General features: G+C 48.2%; 1 protein-coding gene across 5 annotated transcripts in view; it reads right to left on the bottom strand.

Moving 5' to 3' along the window:
* Window positions 1-20,741, bottom strand: part of mocs3 (molybdenum cofactor synthesis 3) — a 194,112-nt gene that overhangs the window by 31,346 nt on the left and 142,025 nt on the right. For 3 of the 5 annotated variants that reach the window (XM_072511874.1, XM_072511865.1, XM_072511849.1), the window contains exon 12: window positions 13,196-13,306. The exons of 1 other annotated variant lie outside the window; for it this stretch is intronic. In XM_072511874.1, coding sequence (XP_072367975.1) covers window positions 13,196-13,306 — 111 coding nt within the window. Of the gene's footprint in view, window positions 1-13,178; window positions 13,307-20,741 lie in introns of all 5 variants that reach the window. One more of the 5 variants, XM_072511856.1, reaches the window with a different exon arrangement.

Below are 20,741 nucleotides of genomic sequence, written 5' to 3'. Positions count from 1 at the left end.
GTTTAGTGCTTGTACCATTTGTCTTTTGTAGAAATGTGTTGTGAACTGTTTTAATAATCAGAGTATCCACCCCTCCTCCCCGTACATTGGTACTGAGGGGAGAGTACCCTGTTTCTCCAACACAAAATTAGTGTTTGTACCGTTTGGCATTGTACACATTTCTACTGTTTTAATAAAAAGATATGGGCCGGGATTCTCCCCTACCCGGCGGGGCGGGGGGTCCCGGCGGGATGGAGTGGCGTGAACCACTCCGGCGTTGGTCCGCCCAAAGGTGCGGATTTCTCACCACCTTTAGGGGCCAAGCACTCACCGTGAGGGGCTAGACCAACGCCGGAGTGGTTTCCGCTTCACCGGCTGGCATGGAAGATCTTTGGCGCCACGCCAGCCGGGGCCGAAAGGAATTCGCCGGGCGGCGGAAGTCCGCACATGCACGGGAGCGTCAGCAGCCACTGACGTCATCCCCGCGCATGCGCAGGGAGGGGGTGGTCTCTTACGCGTCGGCCATTGCGGAGGCTGTGGCCGAGGCGGAGGGAAAAGAGTGCCCCCACGGCACAGGCCCGCCCGCGGATCGGTGGTCCCCGATCGCGGGCCAGGCCACTGTGGGGCATCCCCCGGGGCCAGATCGCCTCGCGCCCCCGCGCCCCCCCCCCCCCCCCCCAAGGATCCCGGAGTCCGCCCGCGCCGTCTAGTCCCGCCGGTAAGAGAGGTGGTTTGATTCTCGCTGGCGGGACAGGCATGACAACAGCGGGACTTCGGCCCATTGCGGGCCGGAGAATCGTCGTGGGAGGCCCGCCGACCGGCGTGATTCCCGCCCCCACCGAATATCCGGTGCCGGAAAATTCGACAACCGGCGGGGGCGGGATTCACGGCAGCTCCCAGCGATTCTCTGACCTGGCGGGAGGGGTCGGAGAATCCCGCCCATGGTCAATCCAACTAACCTGCACATCTTTGGGTTGTGGGGGTGAAACCCACGCAGACACGGGGAGACTATGCAAACTCCACAAAGACAGTGACCCAGGGCTGGGATCGAACCAGGGTCCTCAGCGCTGTAGGCACCACTGCGCCACCCTGAATTCACGTTATTCTAAACTCCAGTGAGTATAAGGCCAATTACTCAGCCTTCGATAATAGGGCAGCCCTCTCATCTTAGAAACCAAGTTAGTGAACCTTTGCTTTTTTGCCTCCAATTCAAGTATACTCTGGAGACCAGAACTGTACACAGTATTCCCAAGTGTGCTACACCAAATCCCTATACAACTGCAGCAAGTCTTCCTTATTCTTGTACTGCAATCCCCTTGCAATAAAAGCTAACATGGTCTTTTGTGCTCCTAACCACTTACTATATATGTTTGCTAACTTTGTGTTCCCTGTATGAATACACCCAAGTCTCTCTGAACATGAACATTTCAAAGTTCTAAACCTTTTAAAAAGACTCTTGGCACAATTCTCAGGCCTTGTTGCTCTGGCTCGAGCAAAAAAAGGCTGGGGAATAGTGGGAGGCTGAAAACGAGTACCACGCCAGGAAACAACAGTTTGCAATGCAACCGGCACATTCCCGTAGGTGAAATCGGGATCTTGTTGTAGCGTGGCGACAAGCTGATTATCACCACTTAAGCCCTATTTCCATACAATTAACGGGAGCGACTCCATATCCCACAGCCTCCCGTGATTTATCAGCCTCCCAGCAAGTGGTCATGTTGGCGCCGATTAGTACTCTATTTGAAAAACATGAACCTGGCGGAAGGGCTTCTGTGGGAAACCGAGGAGGTGAGTAGACATCTTTGCTCACAGACAAAAAGCCTGGGGGCGTGGGCTTGCCGCCCCAATGCTCGACGGGGGATGGGGGACCCTTGGTTGGGGGGGGCGCCCTCTGCAGAGGTGGGCTGCCATGTGAAGGGGGAGGGGAAGGTGCTGGAGGGGCAAACGCACGCAGCACCACCATACCAACCCCTGGGTCGTATGTCCCCATTCCAGGGGAAATCCTAGCCCCTGCCCATCTGCCCCACTGACCACCCATAACCCCCACCAACTGCCAAGGCCTTGCGACTGAAGGCTATCGCTAATAGGGAATTGGCAATTGTGATTAAGTGAGCACTTCACACAACCCAAGTGGATTCCTGTGGATGAGCGGGCCATGTAGCATGTGGGAGTCATTGTCTAGCATCCCAACCAGACCGTGATGCCTCGACACTCAGGGGTAGGTGGGGGAAATACCTGGAGAGATGGGCCAAGGATTCGGAGGTCGGCCACATTTCCGTAGAAAGTGACAGAGGCGTAATACTGCTTGTGGCCAAGAGTTTTTATTGCGTCACAGGTGTCCATCAATGCCACCCTCTCTCGATGGTGCTGTCCCACCCTGGCCCCATCTCCTACGCCTGTATCCTCTGAGGCTCCTCCAATTGATTATGGGCCTGCTGGAGTGTCGCTGACATCTCCCTCCGAATGTCATGGCCATGCCCTAATGTCTCCATCAACTCCGGGCCACTCTTCAAACCACCCCCTCCCCCCCAGACTATTCCCCCCAGTGTCCTCAGTGATCCTCAATGTGCTTAACCGTCCTTGCTCTACTGCTACATCTACGTGCGTCCCCAGGATGCACATCTGAGGTGGAGACAGCAGCTGCTGACCAAGCCCCGAGGACTTGGCTAGTGTCCTCTGGGGGGCTCTGGGGTCGGAGGGCCCCGGCTCAGTGATCAGTGGCACATGCACAGCTGGGCCGCCATGTCTGACTATGTGATGCAATCTCATCAGAAGGGTGGAACTCAGGGAGCCTCCAATCTCCTCCATGGGACGGTCCGGGTTGGCACCCAGCGCCCCTCCTCCCAGTTGGTGCCCATAGGGCCCTGGGGTTCACCTTGGATGGAGGGGCAGCTGGTTCGAGCCCCAGGTGCCCCTGCATCATCTGGCTCTGCCAGCCCTGGCGTCTCCCCGACGTCTGCACCAAGGTGTCAATGTCCTCGGCTATGTTCCCCAGCGATTGGGCCATGCTGCCTTGGCAATCGCAGCCTACGACTGGGACAAGCTCCGCAGCGCCTCGGCCATTCCCATCTGTGAGCGGGACATGTCCCGCAGCACCTCACCAAGGTCTGCCTGTTACTGGGTAACATCCCCCAGTGAGTCGGACATTCTGCCTAGGCCCTCAACCATGGCCATCACCGACTGCGCCACACCTTGGATACCGTCACTCATCCTGCCAATGTCGTGCACCAGGCTCTCCACTGTGGTTGCTACCCTAGCGGTGTTGGCCTCGGTGCCATTCATTACCGGCGACATCTCCTGTTCCCGCAGCCTCCGGCACACCTCTAATCGGCTGTGGACCTGCTGGGAGTGTCGCCGACATCGCCCTCTATATGTCCCGGCCTCACCCTAACATCTCCAACATCCAGGCTGGGACTCCGCTGGGATCTGGGACCAGCAGACCTCCGAGTGCTGTCTCACCGGGACGTTCATGCCTCCACCTGATGTACATCAGCAGCTGTGTGGTGCTCACCAGATTGTGCCCCAGAAGCCTGTCCACTAACATTTCCCACCGAGGTGTGTGTATCTGCGCTGGTGGAAGCTGGTGATGACAGCTGTCGATCGTGGCATCCTCGGAGCTCTCCTCCGAGGTGTTCTCCTGGGAGACAGGAGAGGGGGCCACCCGGGATGGGCCGGCACCATTGGCTGGAGGACCTGCAGGAGAATGGACATGTGGTCAGTGGAAGGATGGGTCAGTCAGTAAGACAATAACAACTCACGTGACAGGTCCTCCAGGTGGGGGCCAGTGGATTCTCACCTCTGCGGCGTCTGCCAACTTTCGCATCAGTGACCGTTTTGTCCTTGGCCACCCTTGCCACCTCCAGGGCCCGTTCCTCGAAGGTGGTGAGGATTCGTATGTATGTCACCCCTCCCCAGTCTGGGCCCTCTCCCGGCAATTGTGGAAAGCTTCTCCTGCGGAGACACAGAGAGGGCATTGTTAGCCGCACGCCTGGTTCGCAGTGGTGGTGGCGGGGAATGGTAAGAGAGGGTGTGGGAGAGGGTTTGAAGGGAGGGGGGTGAAGGGAGGGTTGGGGAGGTGGATACTCATGTTTGGGGGGGGGGGGGGATGTCAACTCACCTGTGCTGCCTGGTATAGAGGGGAAACTACTTCACCCAAAGGGTTGTGAATCTGTGGAATTCGCTACCCCAGAGTGCGGTGTATGTTGGGACAGTGAGTAAATTTAAGGAGGAGTTAGAAAGACTTTTAATTGGTAATGGATTGAAGGGTTATGGAGAACAGGCAGGACAGTGGAGTTAAGGCCAGGATGAGATCAGCCATGATCGAATGGTGGAGCAGACTCGATGGGCCAAATGGCCTAATTCTGCTTCTATATCTTATGAATTGATGTCAGGTCAAATTCTAATGAAGCTTTACTGTTTACAATTTTCTAATACCCTTTAACAATGGGTTTCCCATAATTTGCATTAATTCTCAACCTTTGCCCAGTAGTAGCACTCATTCCTGAATCCGAAACCTGAATCAACTAACACCACCAAAACAGATTATCTAATCATTTATCTCACTGCTGTTTGTGGAACCCTGTCATACACAAACTGACGACTGTTTGTCTACAAAACACAATAACTATACTAAAAATTAATTGCCTGTAAAGCATTTTGTAAACTTAAATTAAATTTTCTTTTAATGCTCCAATTTAGGACGGACAAATGTCTTGGACAAATTCAACATCACTTTTTTTATGTCCAATACCTGTATGTACAAACCCAGTACACAAGTAGAAGGACAAAGAAGAAGAATTTAATTATATACTTCAAGGTGAAAATTTAGGTAGACTTCCCATTGTATTCGCTGTATCTGTGGTGTATCTGTGAAGTCTTGTGATTTCCTCAAAAATGTCAATTTATCAAATATATCCTCATTAATCATCAACTCTTGGTTTTCTAAATGTTCTGCAATTTAGTTTGATTCTAGAAGTTTACCCCTAACCAAAGCAAGAATATTAAGGGCTCCTGTCGCCCACTTCTTGAGTACCTTTTTACTTTATATGCTTCTATAAACACATTCAATTGTCCTTTATACTTCCCTTCCATATTTTTTAATTTCTGGAGCTTTCACTTATAATTTTACTACTAGTAATTTTTAAGCTACATACATGCAAGCTCATGCTTTGCAGTGCATGTAATGTTTCTTTGTAGTTTTTAAACTTGGAGGAACAATAGGAGCTAACCAACACTGACTTTGTTATCATCATTACTAACCCCTCATAGTAATACGAAAGCAAAACCACATTACAAGACAGCTAGCCTTAGTGTGTGACAGCTTAGTTTAATCACTCCAAGATTTGAGCTTGTAATCCCAATTGACAATCCAATGTAATATTGAGGAAATGTTGCATTGCAAGTGCTATCTTATAGCTGAGATTCAGCCGCCCGCTCATGTGGACAATAGAGCTATTATGGGGAAAAGATAGGATTGCTAATCTGGAAGAATGCGATTAAATGAGCCAAATAATTTTATTTATCAGAATCAACCTTGTAAAGTCATATTAAATCTCTCTGCCTTTTAAAAGTGACCAGGTGTGTAGGTGAGGGCAATGCATTTGACGTAGTCTACTTGGACTTCAGTAAGGCTTTTGATAAGGTCCCACATGGGAGATTGATAGCGAAGGTAGGAGCCCACGGGATCCAAGGAAATTTTGCAACTTGGCTCTAGATTCGGCTGAGTGGAAGGAAGCAGAGGGTGATGGTCGAGGGGTGTTTTTCTGTCTGGAAGCCTGTGTCCAGTGGGGTTCCGCAGAAATCAGTGTAGGGGTCCTTGCTGTTGTGGTTTATATAAATGTTTTCAATATGAAGGAGGGTTGACCAGTAAGTTTGTGGATGATACAAATATTGGTGGGGTGGTAAATAGTGAGGTGGATAGCCATCGAGTACAGGAGGATATAGACTGGCTGGTCAGATGGGCTGATCAGTGCCAAATGGAATTCAATCCGGATAAGTGTGAGGTGATCCACTTGCGCAGGACAAACAAGGCAAGCGAATACATTTTTTTAAAATAAATTAATTTTTTTCCAATTAAGGGGCAATTTAGTGTGGCCAATCCACCTACTCTGCACATCTTTGGGTTGTGGGGGTGAAACCCATGCAAACACGGGGAAAATGTGCAAACTCCACACGGATAGAGACCCAGAGCCGGGATCGAACCTGAGACCTCAGTGCCGTGAGGCTGCAATGCTAACCACTGCGCCACCATGCTGCCCCAGGCAAGCGAATACATGGGGCTGGATTCTCCATTATTGCGACTATGTCCCCACGCCGGTGTCAAAACGGTAGATTGAGTTTTACGCCAGAAAAACTGGCATCAAAGGGACATGAATTCGTAGCCCTGCAGAGGGCTAGCAGGGACCCGAGTAGATCTCGCAGCTTTTTGCTGCAGATACGGGCCCCCCACTTCTGGGTTGGAGGCCTCACATGCGCACGGCGGCAGCCTCCAGCAGCCGCGCCGTGCTCCATGGCGGACTCGGACCGTAGAGCTGGACCAAAAAAAAGAAACCCCCCGATCGGTTGTGCGCCCGACACTCAGCTCCCGCACAAGCATTTGCCGGCCACCTATAAGGCCCCCTCCTGCCCTCCGGTCGGCCCGTCCCCGACCGGGGTGGCCACGGACTGAGTCCGCAGCTGCCATAAGAGTATCCCGACCGGCTGGAGCACATTAGTTCCACGCCATTGGGACTTCGGCCGATCGGGAGAAGAGAATGGTGGAGTGGGCCTCTGGCAATGGTCCAGGTAGGACGCAGGTAGCGGGGTGTACTCCCTGAGTACGCCGCTTTTCGGGGCCTGCAGAATCGGGGAACCGCCGCTGGTCCTGATTTCTTTTGGGAAAATGGATTCTCCACACCTGCGCCAGCTGCGATTTCGGTGTCGGGGTGCACAGAATCCAGCCCATGATAAACCTGGGAAGCACCGAGGATTAGAGGGACCTTGGTGTGCATATACACCGGTCCCTTAAGGTAGCAGAGCAGGTGAATACAGTGGTTAAGAAGACATATACTTGCTGTTGTTAGCCGAGTCATAGAGCATAAGAGCAGGGAATTTATGCTGGAATTGCATAAAATGTTGGTTAGGTCACAGCTAGAGTAGTGTGTTCAGGTCCAGAAATCCATATTGTAGGATAGATGTGATAGCACTGGAAAAGGTGCAAAGGAGATTTACCAGGATGTTGCCTGGGCTGGAGAATTTTATTTATGAAGAGAGGTTGGATAGACTGGGATTGTTTTCCTTGAAGCAGGGGAGACTGAAGGGGGACATGATTGAGATGTCTAAAATTATATGGGGCATAGATAGAGTAAACAGGAATAAACTTTTCCCCTTGGTGGAAGGATCAATGACCAGGGGGCATAGGTTTAAGGTAAGGGGCAGGAGGTTTAGGGGGGATGGGAGGAAAAACTGTTTTGCTGAGGGGTGGTTGGAGTTAGGAACTCACTGCCTGAAAGGGTGGTGGAGGCAGAGACCCTCATAACATTTAAGAAGTATTTAGATGTGCACGCGCGATCCCAAGGCATACAAGGCTATGACCAAGTGCTGGGAAATGGGATTAGAATAGGTGGATGTTTTTGACCGGCAGACTCAATGGGCCGAAGGGCCTTTTCTGTACAGGATGACTCTATGACAAGAATCAAATTATGTATTCACTTAAATCCTATGAGGAATTAGATTTGATTCATGCAGAGGCCTAGATATTACTGGTGATGATATTAGTAGGCCAATGTTTAACATATTCATATGACAATCTAGTATCTGATATTCAGAATGAAATAACTTAATATCTGCATAAATTTGGTGGACAAAGAAATGTCAGTGTTCGTCAACTAATAACAGTAATTTGTAAGCATTCACATTTTCAACATCCCATATAAACAAATCGTCCTAGTCAACATGTAGACCCTGAAATATTCTCCACTAATGGTTTGCTAAGTTATTACTATCCATTTATAGATTATAGAATATTAAAATGAGTGATGTTGTCTTGAATTTCAGCACAGGTCTCCAACAATCTGCTAATGGTATACAAAGTTCTGCTTAAGACAGTGACTAATGTTGCAGATTAGCTAGCACGTGCGGTAGTTATTTTTTATTTCACAAGCAAAATAAATCGAAGATTTATCAATTTTTTTCAGTTTTTGACTGGGATGATGAGGACCATTAACGTCCCAATAATTGTTGCCAATTATGCTTGATGTTAATTGGAGCTTGCTGGGAAAATATTTGTTACCCATTTTCCATGAAACTCTCCGATGCAATAACATTTTATTTAAATGATTTTAAATTTGCCAATACATCACAGGCACCAAGATGAATACATAATGGGGAATCTTTGATCTGATGTGGGATATAAAGTATGCTGGTTTATCAAGTTGGAAGAGTGACAATATGCTGTGGAATGACAAGATTCAAAACCCATACCAAAATCATAACAGTCACCCTCATCACCAATGATGAGTAATGTTTAGGTTTATGCTTACCCCATGCACTTATTATGCTTGAAGTAGGTATTCGCACAGCAATTGAGCAATAACACAATTACCCAGATGCTCTTTCTGTACTTTTTTCTTGCAGGAGAAAACAATTTTGAGCACATCTTGGCTGTAACTACAAAAGAATCTCAATTTCAACCATCCTCCACTATTAAATTTCTGCACAACCACATATCCTGCCTCCATCGACCTGCTCTGAAGTATCTGGCAGAATTTATTTGCTGCAAAGTTGTTAAGCCATCAAAAGGGATTGGAGGCAACATGAGTTGTGACCTGTGATAGAAAACACATTGCTACACTCTACACTCATTTCAAAGCCTTATGAATTGGCATTAAATCAACTTTTGTGAAAACACAAAGCCAGAATTCAAAAACTAGAAGAAAGTCTTACCCATAGTCTGTCAGTGGATGTGCCGTATTTGATATTTTCCCTTCTAAATGAAAGTCAAGTTTTGGCATTGGGTTCAAACAAGCTTGCAATTGACAGGCTGATTTTTAAAATATGGAAGTAAAGCCTCTCATGAGCTATTTCCTTAGACTGAAGGTGCTATCCTATTCGCCAGCTGTTCAAGAATAAAGTAACCAATTAAACGGATTCACCCTGTGCTGCCTGTATCACAGACTTTGATTCCTTTAATACATGAAGTGGATTGAGTTCAGCATTATTTGTAGAGATTCCAGAGGAAAGGCTAAAACTAGGTTCACTTGGCATGTGTGCAGCTATGATACCAACTTTAAATACATTAATAAAAGGTAACTTAGGGCTACACGCTGATCTCCCAATTTATGAAATATGGTTTACCAAAAAAGCTCTCTTAGAATTTCTAATCCTTGCATGAAGCATACATGTGTTACTTCACAGATGCATGCAGCTTTCATACCAAAGATTACAAAACTGTCAAGAAGACATCCCTCCTTTGAAATCAGGAGCATGTTAAAAGAAAAACAAAAAGCATGCTTTCTCTTAACAAAAAACATCCTTTCATGGCTGGGTCTCTAACCCTTATATGGCATGAAGAAGGGTTCTTTTTAAATGTATTTTATTCCAAACTTATTCAAAAAATACAAAAACAAAAATAATTCAGGGAATACTCTCCCCCTCCCGTGCAACAAGCAAATCTTCAAACATGGCCATGAACCATCCCCACCATGCCTCAAAGCCCTCTGCTGAACCCTAATTTTCTCCAAACGGAGGAAGTTGTATAGATCCCCTAGCCAGGCTGCCACCCCCGGCGGCGTAGTCGACCGCCATTCCAGCAAAATTCTTTGTCGGGCAACCAGAGAGGCAAAGGCCACAACGTCGGCCTTCCTCCCTCCATCAGCTCTGGCTTTTCTGATATCCCAAAAATTGCCACCACCGGGTCTGGCCAGACCTCCACCCCCACAATCTTTGCTAATGTCCCGAACACTCACGCCCAGTATCTCTCTAACTTCTCACAGCCCCAGAACATATGGGCAAAATTTGCTCGTCCTCACCACACTTCTCACACTCGTCTGTCATGTCCTAGAAGAACTCACTTATCCTCACCCGAGTCATGTGCACCCTGTGTACCACCTTCAGCTGTATCAAACTCATCCTCGCACACGAGGAGGTCAAATTCACCCGACGCAATGCCTCACTCCACACTCCCCAACCTATCTCCTCCAAACTCTTCTTCCCATTTCTCCTTGATCCTCACCACTTGTGTACCCCCCTGCTCTCCGAGCCACCCATATGTCCCCAATCCTACTCTCCTTTCAACGTCCGGAGCAGCAACCGTTCCAACAGGGCAAATTTTAACAGTCTGGGAAACCTTTTCCACACCTTCCATGCAAAATCCATTACTTGTAAATACCAAAATTAATTTCCCTTCGGGAGCTCTACCCTCTCCTGTAGCTCCTCTAGGCTTGTGAACCTCTCTTCCAGCTATAGATCACTCGCCCCCACCACCCCCACCTCTCTCCACCTCCTGTACATACCTTCTGTCTCCCCCGGCTTAAACCAGTAGTTTCCACACAACGGTGTTTTTAAAAATAAATTTAGAGCACCCAATTATTTTTTTCCAATTAAGTGGCAATTTAGCACGGTCAATCCTCCTAACCTGCACATCTTTGGGTTGTGGGGTGAAACCCATGTAGACATGGGGAGAATATGCAAACTCCTCACAGACAGTGTCCAGGGTCCTCAGCGCAGGAGGCAGCAGTGATAACCACTGTGCCACCCTTACACAACGGTGTTAACACCAACATCCCCATCATCCTAAAATGTCAGCTGGTTCCACACCTTTATTGTGGACTGTACAACCGGACCATGGCCTTCAGGCTGGGCCCCTACAGTTTCCTCCATCCTAACCCATTCTAACCTCTCCTTCCCAACACCACCTCCTCAATTTCTCCACATTCGCTGCCCAATAGTAGTGTAGGTGGTTTGGTAACACCAACCCCCCTTTCTGCCGCCTTGACCCTGTTGAACCCAGCACGCATTTTTGCCAGCTCCGCTCCAATGTCCTGGTATATACAGGCCTTGTTTCCCTCCCAATCACAGTTCCATTTCTTCCTGGCCCACCGCAGGATCTTTATCTTCTCCACAAACTTGTGGAGCCTAATAATCACACCCCATGGCGGCTACCCCACTCTTGGTTTCTGCCTTAGAGACATCTGTGCTCTATCCACCTTTGGGGCCTTGTTCAGCAGCCCCACCACCAACAGCTCTGCCAGCATCCTCGAGACGTATCTCGTAAGACTCGTGCTTTCCATTCCTTCAGGCAGGGCGACGATACGCAGGTTCTGCCTTCTGTTCTCCTGCTCTTCCACCTTTGCTCTTACCAACTTGCAAAGGTCCACCAGGAGCCCCAATTCTGCCTCCAATGCCACTACCTGATCACTGTGTTCAGACATCACCCTCTCCATCTCCCGGATTTGCGACCCCTGTGCCTCCAAAACACTTCTCGACCTTCTCCATCGAGCCTTTCAGGAGTGCAACCGCTCCCTCGATGGCCTTTGATCGGTCTTCCTGCATTTCTTTCTTTCTTCATGAAACTCCTCTCTAATAAATGTCATCACCTACTCCATCTGGGGTTTTCCAACCTGCGATGACCCTTCCCCCTCTGCCATCTTTCCAATTTCTACTGCGCCACAGGTCTCTTCCAGTTCCTTGGCCAGGTCTTTCACTTTCTTCTAGCAGGTCTGATAACCAGAAGACATGCCACTCCCAGGGGGAACTTCTCCTCTACACCTTCAACTACACATCCGTCAAAATACTCCTGTTTTGGGGTAAAAAGAGCTCAGATCTACACCTTCGAGTCGGAGCTGCTCTGTGTGCGACCACTACTCAATGGCCACCACCGGAAGTCGGCATGAAGAAAGATTGGTTCTTTGCAACACAATATTAAGTCATTTAGAAATAGAAATTATAACTGATCAACTTTTCAATCCAAAAGGACAATAAATATACATCTTTAATATAATGTGAACTGGTCCTTCTTGACAAGGGGCGGGATTCTCCGCCGGCGGGATGCTCCGTTTTGCCGGCAGCCCGGGGGTTTCCCAACGGCGTGTGGTTGCCCCACACTGGGAAATCCCATTGACCGGCCAACGTAACGGAGCTTCCCGCCGGCAGGGTGAGGCAGAAATGTGGCGCGGCGGGATGAAGCATCCCGCCCTTGTAATTTATTGCAGTTTTCCTTTAACAATTGATGTCTTCTGGAACTGGATTCTTTCTGGCTATCTCCAAAAAGCAACACAGTATTTTGGATGAATACACTGTTCTCCTTAGTGTTACTTGAGAGAAACTGTTCATGAAATGTGAAATATGTTAAACTTATAGCTCCAGATCTCCCTATTCTTTGAATGGAGGCAGGGACCCACACCATAAGTCTTAGCTCTTTTAATAAGGACAGGCTTGCTTGTCATATGTCTTTGTTTTTTGAATAGATGCATGTGTTCACAACAATTTAAAATGTAGTTTCAAATTTAGATTATTGTGTAAATGTATGTTAGAATTTAGTTGGCGTTTTAAAAGTTTTTCTATTGAAAGAATTGTTGAAATTTAGCATTTTATAAAAAACTACAGTTTGACATAATTTTTGCAAGCAGAAACGGAAATGTAATTCTTTACCAAAATATTATTTATTTGATATGCAACAATTTTAAGTACCCAGCTAATTTATAATAGTTAAAAATCGTTCCAGTTTACTGGTATGAAAAGGAAACTTTAATTTCTCAGTTAACTGTACTGCATTAGATCTATAGCCAGAAATAAGAAAATGCTGAAACAGTAATTAAAACAGTAGAAGTTAGAAATATTTCATCTGTTAAAATATATTGAGTGCATTGTAAACAAAGGTGTATTTCAACAGCGCTTCCACCCCCACCAGCCAAGTATTTTACCAAGACTTGTTTGTAGCCAACAGCCAATGGAGCGGGGGAGAAGGGATTTCCATAGATGGGCTACAAAGCACAAAGGAAAGGGAAGGAAGAAAGGGAAGGAAGAATGGGGAGGCGGGAGGGGAGAGAAAGGGAGGAGGAAGGTATGGGGCTGAAACCAACAAGGCAGACAGTGGAAGGTCGTAAAGCAGAGTCAAAAGGTACCAGGGCAGAACAAATATATATATACGCCGATATCCACAGTTGTCCTTATGTGTAAAGCTCAATAAAAAAATAATTGGAATGATCATAAATGTATTTTACATTTGTCAGAATTGTACCTGGAAAGGCAATCATATCAGCCGCTGCCTCCTTTCTACTTGTGTTGATGCTATTCTGCAAAAGCTTTATGAATTCGGCATTCTTTTCCTCTAATTTAGCCAATGGAAGATCTGACATTGTGCATAGGAAACAATATTACTGTAATTCTTTCACTTGAAAACAAGAATATGCATTATTAATGCAAAAATTAAACAGATTTCTTATTGTAAATTAAATGCCTTTAAAGCCGACTTCCGGGTGCGGCGATGACCAGCTGAGTCGCACGTTTCGGCAGCTCCCTGTGAAACGGACTTTTGGGCTCTTGATAGGAGCCCCAACGGCAATTTTGACGGCTAAAAACACTGTGCGGTAAACCAGAAGGGAATCCCCCCTGGATACGGATGGAAAAAGGAGGAGAGAGTGGCCAGATTGCAGTGGATCCTTTAGAACAGCGGCAAGGAAGGCAAGCAAAAACCAAGATGGTGTCGGAAGGTGGCAGTTTAACATGGGGCCCTGAACAACAAGAGTTCTTGAAATGCTGTGTGGAAGAGATCAAAAAGGAAATGAAGAAAGAGCTGTTGGCCTCGATACTACAGGCGATCGAAGGGCTAAAGGAGGAACAAAAGACCCAGGAGCGGGAGCTTCGGGTCGTGAAGGCAAAGGCAGCCGAGAATGAGGACGATATACAGGGCCTGGTGGTGAAGACGGAGACGCAGGAGGCACATCAGAAACGATGTGTGGAAAGGTTGGAGGCACTGGAAAACAACGCAAGGAGGAACAACCTGAGGATTCTTGGTCTTCCTGAAGGTGTGGAGGGAGCGGACGTCGGGGCATATGTGAGCACGATGCTGCACTCGTTAATGGGAGCGGGGGCCCCGGCGGGTCCGTTGGAGGTGGAGGGAGCATACCGAGTGATGGCGCGAGGACCAAGAGCAGGAGAAATTCCCAGAGCCATAGTGGTGAGATTCCTCCGTTTTAAGGATAGAGAAATGGTCCTTAGATGGGCGAAGAAAACTCGGAGCAGTAAATGGGAGAACGCGGTGATCCGCGTTTATCAAGACTGGAGTGCGGAGGTGGCGAGAAGGAGGGCGAGCTTTAATCGGGCCAAGGCGGTGCTTCATAAAAAGATAAAATTTGGAATGCTGCAACCGGCAAGACTGTGGGTCACATATCGAGGGAGGCACCACTACTTTGAGACGGCGGATGAAGCGTGGACTTTTATTGTGGAAGAAAAACTGGAATGAGCGGGTTATTAAAAAGAACGTTCGAACAAAGTGGTGGGGCGAATGTGGGGGGCAAAGAGGGGTTTTATGTACTAATCCTGCGATGTGGTAACTTTTCTCTCTCCCACAGGTGGTGATGGGGGGAGGAGGGGAGGTGGAGGAGATGGGGCGTTGGCCATTGGGGGCGGGGCCAAGGGAGAAGCGCGGGCTTGATTCCCGCGCTATGATAATCATGGCGGGAATAGAGAAGCAGGAAGGAGGGGGCGTCGCACGGTGCGAGCCGAGGTCACGGGGGGAAGCCGAGGTCAGCCAGAGTTTGCTGACTTCTGGGAGCAACATGGGCGGAGTAATTACGCTAGCGGGGGATCTAGCGGGGGGGGGGGGGGGGGGGGGAAATTACTGGGTTGCTGCTGCTGGGGAGAGGGGGGAGCTGGTATGGGAGAGGATGGGCGGGGGGGCACCGCCTGGGGGAGATACAGCTGCGTGGGAACCGGGTGAGGAGCTGGAAAAAGGTGATGGCTAATCGATAAGGGGGGGGGGGGGTAGGAAGCCCCCCAACTCGGCTGATCACGTGGAACGTGAGAGGGCTGAACGGGCCGATAAAGAGGGCACGGGTACTCGCACACCTTAAGAAACTTAAGGCAGATGTGGTTATGTTACAGGAAACGCACCTGAAACTGATAGACCAGGTTAGGCTACGCAAAGGATGGGTGGGGCAGGTGTTCCATTCGGGGCTAGATGCGAAAAACAGGGGGGTGGCTATATTAGTGGGGAAGCGGGTAATGTTCGAGGCAAAGACTATAGTGGCGGATAACGGGGGCAGATACGTGATGGTGAGTGGCAAACTACAGGGGGAGACGGTGGTTTTGGTAAACGTATATGCCCCGAACTGGGATGATGCCAATTTTATGAGGCGGATGCTAGGACGCATTCCGGACCTAGAGATGGGAAAGCTGATAATGGGGGGAGATTTTAATACGGTGTTGGAATCAGGGTTGGATAGGTCGAAGTCCAGGACTGGAAGGAGGCCGGCAGCAGCCAAGGTACTTAAAGATTTTATGGAGCAGATGGGAGGTGTAGACCCGTGGAGATTTAGCAGACCTAGGAGTAAGGAGTTCTCGTTTTTCTCCTATGTCCATAAAGTCTACTCGCGAATAGACTTTTTTGTGCTGGGTAGGGCATTGATCCCGAAGGTGAGGGGAACGGAGTATACGGCTATAGCCATTTCGGATCACGCTCCACACTGGGTGGACTTGGAGATAGGGGAGGAAACAGGAGGGCGCCCACCCTGGAGAATGGACATGGGACTAATGGCAGATGAGGGGGTGTGTCTAAGGGTGAGGGGGTGCATTGAAAAGTACTTGGAACTCAATGATAATGGGGAGGTCCAGGTGGGAGTGGTCTGGGAGGCGTTGAAGGCGGTGGTTAGAGGGGAGCTGATATCAATAAGGGCACATAAAGGGAAGCAGGAGAGTAAGGAACGGGAGCGGTTGCTGCAAGAACTTTTGAGGGTGGACAGACAATATGCGGAAGCACCGGAGGAGGGACTGTACAGGGAAAGGCAAAGGCTACATGTAGAATTTGACTTGCTGACTACAGGCACTGCAGAGGCACAATGGAGGAAGGCACAGGGTGTACAGTACGAATATGGGGAGAAGGCGAGCAGGTTGCTGGCACACCAATTGAGGAAAAGGGGAGCAGCGAGGGAAATAGGGGGAGTGAGGGATGAGGAAGGAGAGATGGAGCGGGGAGCGGAGAGAGTGAATGGAGTGTTCAAGACATTTTATAAAAAATTATATGAAGCTCAACCCCCGGATGGGAGGGAGAGAATGATGGGCTTCTTGGATCGGCTGGAATTTCCCAAGGTGGAAGAGCAGGAAAGGGTGGGACTGGGAGCACAGATCGAGGTAGAAGAAGTGGTGAAAGGAATTAGGAGCATGCAGGCGGGAAAGGCCCCGGGACCGGATGGATTCCCAGTCGAATTCTATAGAAAATATGTGGACTTGCTCGCCCCGGTACTGACGAGGACCTTTAATGAGGCAAAGGAAAGGGGACAACTGCCCCCGACTATGTCTGAAGCAACGATATCGCTTCTCTTAAAGAAGGAAAAGGACCCGCTACAATGCGGGTCCTATAGACCTATTTCCCTCCTAAATGTAGATGCCAAGGTCCTGGCCAAGGTAATGGCAATGAGAATAGAGGAATGTGTTCCGGGGTGGTCCACGAGGACCAAACTGGGTTTGTGAAGGGGAGACAGCTGAACACGAATATACGGAGGTTGTTAGGGGTAATGATGATGGCCCCACCAGAGGGAGAAACGGAGATAGTAGTGGCGATGGATGCCGAGAAAGCATTTGATAGAGTGGAGTGGGATTATTTGTGGGAGGTGTTGAGGAGATTTGGTTTTGGAGAGGGGTATGTTAGATGGGTGCAGCTGTTGTATAGGGCCCCAGTGGCGAGCGTGGTCACGAATGGACGGGGATCTGCATATTTTCGGCTCCATAGAGGGACAAGGCAGGGATGCCCTCTGTCCCCATTATTGTTTGCACTGGCGATTGAGCCCCTGGCGATAGCGTTGAGGGGTTCCAAGAAGTGGAGGGGAGTACTTAGGGGAGGAGAAGAGCACCGGGTATCTTTGTATGCGGACGATTTGCTACTATACGTGGCGGACCCGGCGGAGGGGATGCCAGAAATAATGCGGATACTTGGGGAGTTTGGGGATTTTTTAGGGTATAAATTGAACATGGGGAAAAGTGAGTTGTTTGTGGTGCATCCAGGGGAGCAGAGTAGAGAAATAGAGGACCTACCGTTGAGGAAGGTAACAAGGGACTTTCGTTACCTGGGGATCCAGATAGCTAAGAATTGGGGCACATTGCATAGGTTAAATTTAACGCGGTTGGTGGAACAGATGGAGGAGGATTTCAAGAGATGGGATATGGTATCCCTGTCAATGGCAGGGAGGGTGCAGGCGGTTAAGATGGTGGTCCTCCCGAGATTCCTCTTTGTGTTTCAGTGCCTCCCGGTGGTGATCACGAAGGCTTTTTTTAAAAGGATTGAAAAGAGCATCATGGGTTTTGTGTGGGCCAGGAAGACCCCGAGAGTGAGGAAGGGATTCTTACAGCATAGCAGGGATAGGGGGGGGCTGGCACTACCGAGCCTAAGTGAGTATTATTGGGCCGCTAATATTTCAATGGTGAGTAAGTGGATGGGAGAGGAGGAGGGAGCGGCGTGGAAGAGATTAGAGAGGGCGTCCTGTAGGGGGACTAGCCTACAGGCCATGGTGACAGCCCCATTGCCGTTCTCACCGAGGAACTACACCACAAGCCCGGTGGTGGTGGCTACACTGAAGATTTGGGGACAGTGGAGACGGCATAGGGGAAAGACTGGAGCCTTGGGGGGGGGGTCCCCGATAAGAAACAACCATAGGTTTGCCCCGGGGGGAATGGATGGGGGATATGGAATGTGGCAAAGAGCAGGAATAACGCAACTGAAAGATCTGTTTGTGGATGGGAAGTTCGCGAGTCTGGGAGCGCTGACCGAGAAATATGGGTTGCCCCAAGGGAATGCATTCAGGTATATGCAACTGAGGGCTTTTGCGAGGCAACAGGTGAGGGAATTCCCGCAGCTCCCGACACAAGAGGTGCAGGACAGAGTGATCTCAAAGACATGGGTGGGGGATGGTAAGGTGTCAGATATATATAGGGAAATGAGGGACGAAGGGGAGACTATGGTAGATGAACTAAAAGGGAAATGGGAAGAAGAGCTGGGGGAGGAGATCGAGAAGGGGCTGTGGGCAGATGCCCTAAGCAGGGTAAACTCGTCGTCCTCGTGTGCCAGGCTAAGCCTGATTCAGTTTAAGGTATTACACAGGGCACATATGACTGGAGCACGGCTCAGTAAATCTTTTGGGGTGGAGGATAGGTGTGCGAGGTGCTCGAGAAGCCCAGCGGGGTGGAAGGACTCTCAGGGTTGGACTGTTAAATTATATTTTTGGAGAGTGTTACTTGTGACAAGGCAGTTGCCAATTAGGGCTAGTTTTCATTTTTGTTATTTATTATTTATTCATTTTTTGTTTATAAAATAGGTCATTGTTATTTGTGTTGTTATAATATTGTGTAAAGGATGCACAATGTACTGTGTTGGTTGACCAAAAATTTTCAATAAAATATTTAATTTAAAAAAAAAAAATGCCTTTAAAGCCACTACCTTATTGCCAGCATTCCTCCCCTCATAGAATCATAGAATCCCTAAAGTGCAGAAGGAGTTTATATGGCACATCGAGTCTGCACCAACCCTCCGAAAAAGCACCCTTCCCAGGCCGACTCCCCGCCCTATTCCCACAACCTAACCTACACATCTTTGGACTGTGGGAGGATACCGGAGCACCCAGATGAAACCCACGCAGACACAGGGAAAACTTGCAAACTCCACACAGAAATCACCCAAGGTCCCTTGTGCTGTGAGGCAGCAGTGCTCACACAGAAACTTTGATAATGTGAACAGCAAAGTAATAAATAAACAGATAACAAAAATAAATTTTGATTTTGATTTAATGCAACTATTACAATGTATGTTCGTGAAAAAATATGTAAGCTTCTTCAAACACGAGGTACAGCAGGATTAATGGAAGGCAAACACCTAACAAATTCACAACAGCACAATTAAAATTTGTTCCAATCTAATCCAAATTAAAACTAGACTGAATCATATCTCAATCCAGGATGTATCATAGAATTAACAGTGCAGGAGTCCATTCGGTCCATCGAGTCTGTACCAGCCCCTGGAAAGAGCATCGTGCCTAAGCCCACACCTCCATCGTATCCCCATAACCCAGTAACCCCATCCAACCTTTTTTGCACACTAATGGGCAATTTAGCATGGTCAATCCACCTAACCTGCTCATCTTTGGACTGTGCGAGGAAACCCCACGCAGACACAGGGAGAATGTGCTGACTCCGCACAGACAGTGACCCAAGCGGGAATCGAACCTGGGACCCTGGCGCTGTGAAGCAACAGTGCCGCCCCAATAAACTCCAATCACGTGCTCTGTCATGCAGCATCTTTGCAGCTGATGGCAGCTCTGCCCATGAATATGTTTTTGCATTAGTACAGTCAAGAATGATGGCTGCCATAAAACAATTCAAAACAAAAATCTGTGATCAACACAAATTGAAAGAACGAGACATCAGAAAAAACTATGAAAAGTTAAATTGTACTTAATAAACAACATAGAGGAGATGTGGAACACTAACAAAAATGGGATATTAATAAATGCAGAAGATAATTGGGACTTAAAAATACTAAGAAGCATAAATTAATAACGGGAAAAAAATCTTAGAATGAGTGAAAAGTAAATTACCTTATGACAAGTATAAAAACTGATCCTAATAGGAGGACCGAATTCAACAAGTTCAGCAGAGAAATAAAACTAGAAGCCAGGAGTGAAAAGAGCCTTGGATAAATGACCTGCTTAGGTCAAAGAGCTGGCTTAGGCCAAGAAAGTGAAATACAGGGGCAAAGAAACAAACAGTGGAAATAATATTTTGAAGACTGAGATGATATATAGAGTACATTCAAAGAAAAAGTTAAAATTTCTATTGATATTCAAAAAGAACAAGGTTGTTGGCACTCATAATATAACAACAGAGCCCTTGGAGGTGGGTTAGGAACATATTGTGAAAGTGATGGCAAGACTGTTGAACAAAAATTTTGAAGAGCAAGTATGTGAAGACTGGGGAATGAATAATAATACCAATCTTCTAAAGGTGAGACAAGAGTGAATGTAGCAATTACAAAGAAATTGGCTCGCTGAGTATACCCAGCAAAGAATTTACCAAGATACTGCAGAGGAGAATGAAAAGATAAGCAGAGGTGGCACTGCACGATGAAAAGCTGGTTTTACGTCAGGTTGAAATATGATAGCTTAACTGTTAATGTTAAAATAGGTTTCCAACCAAATAACATCAGCTCGAGATACTTTTCTCTCCACTGTGGGACTAGGCAGGGATGTCCTATGTCCCCCCTGCTGTTTGCACTCGCGATTGAGCCGTTGGCCATCGCATCAAGAGGTTCGGGGGTATGGAAAGGAATAGTGCGGGGGGGGGGGGGGGGGGTGAATGGAGCATATGGTGTCCTTATATGCCGATGACTTGCTGTTATACGTGTCGGAACAGAGTGTGTCGATAGGGGGAATATTGGAGCTGCTTCGAGTGTTTGGGTCTTTCTCGGGGTACAAGCTGAATCTAGACAAGAGTGAGTATTTTGTAGTATCTCGGCTGCCATTCTGTAGGGCAGGGACTCACATTAGGTACTCACTGGGGGTGCAGGTTGCCTGTGAGTGGGG

This window comes from Scyliorhinus torazame, chromosome 1, assembly GCF_047496885.1.
Source record: "Scyliorhinus torazame isolate Kashiwa2021f chromosome 1, sScyTor2.1, whole genome shotgun sequence".
Classification (NCBI taxonomy): domain Eukaryota; kingdom Metazoa; phylum Chordata; class Chondrichthyes; order Carcharhiniformes; family Scyliorhinidae; genus Scyliorhinus; species Scyliorhinus torazame.
Note: the sequence above shows the minus strand (reverse complement) of the source record. Positions and strands in the feature narration are given on the sequence as shown.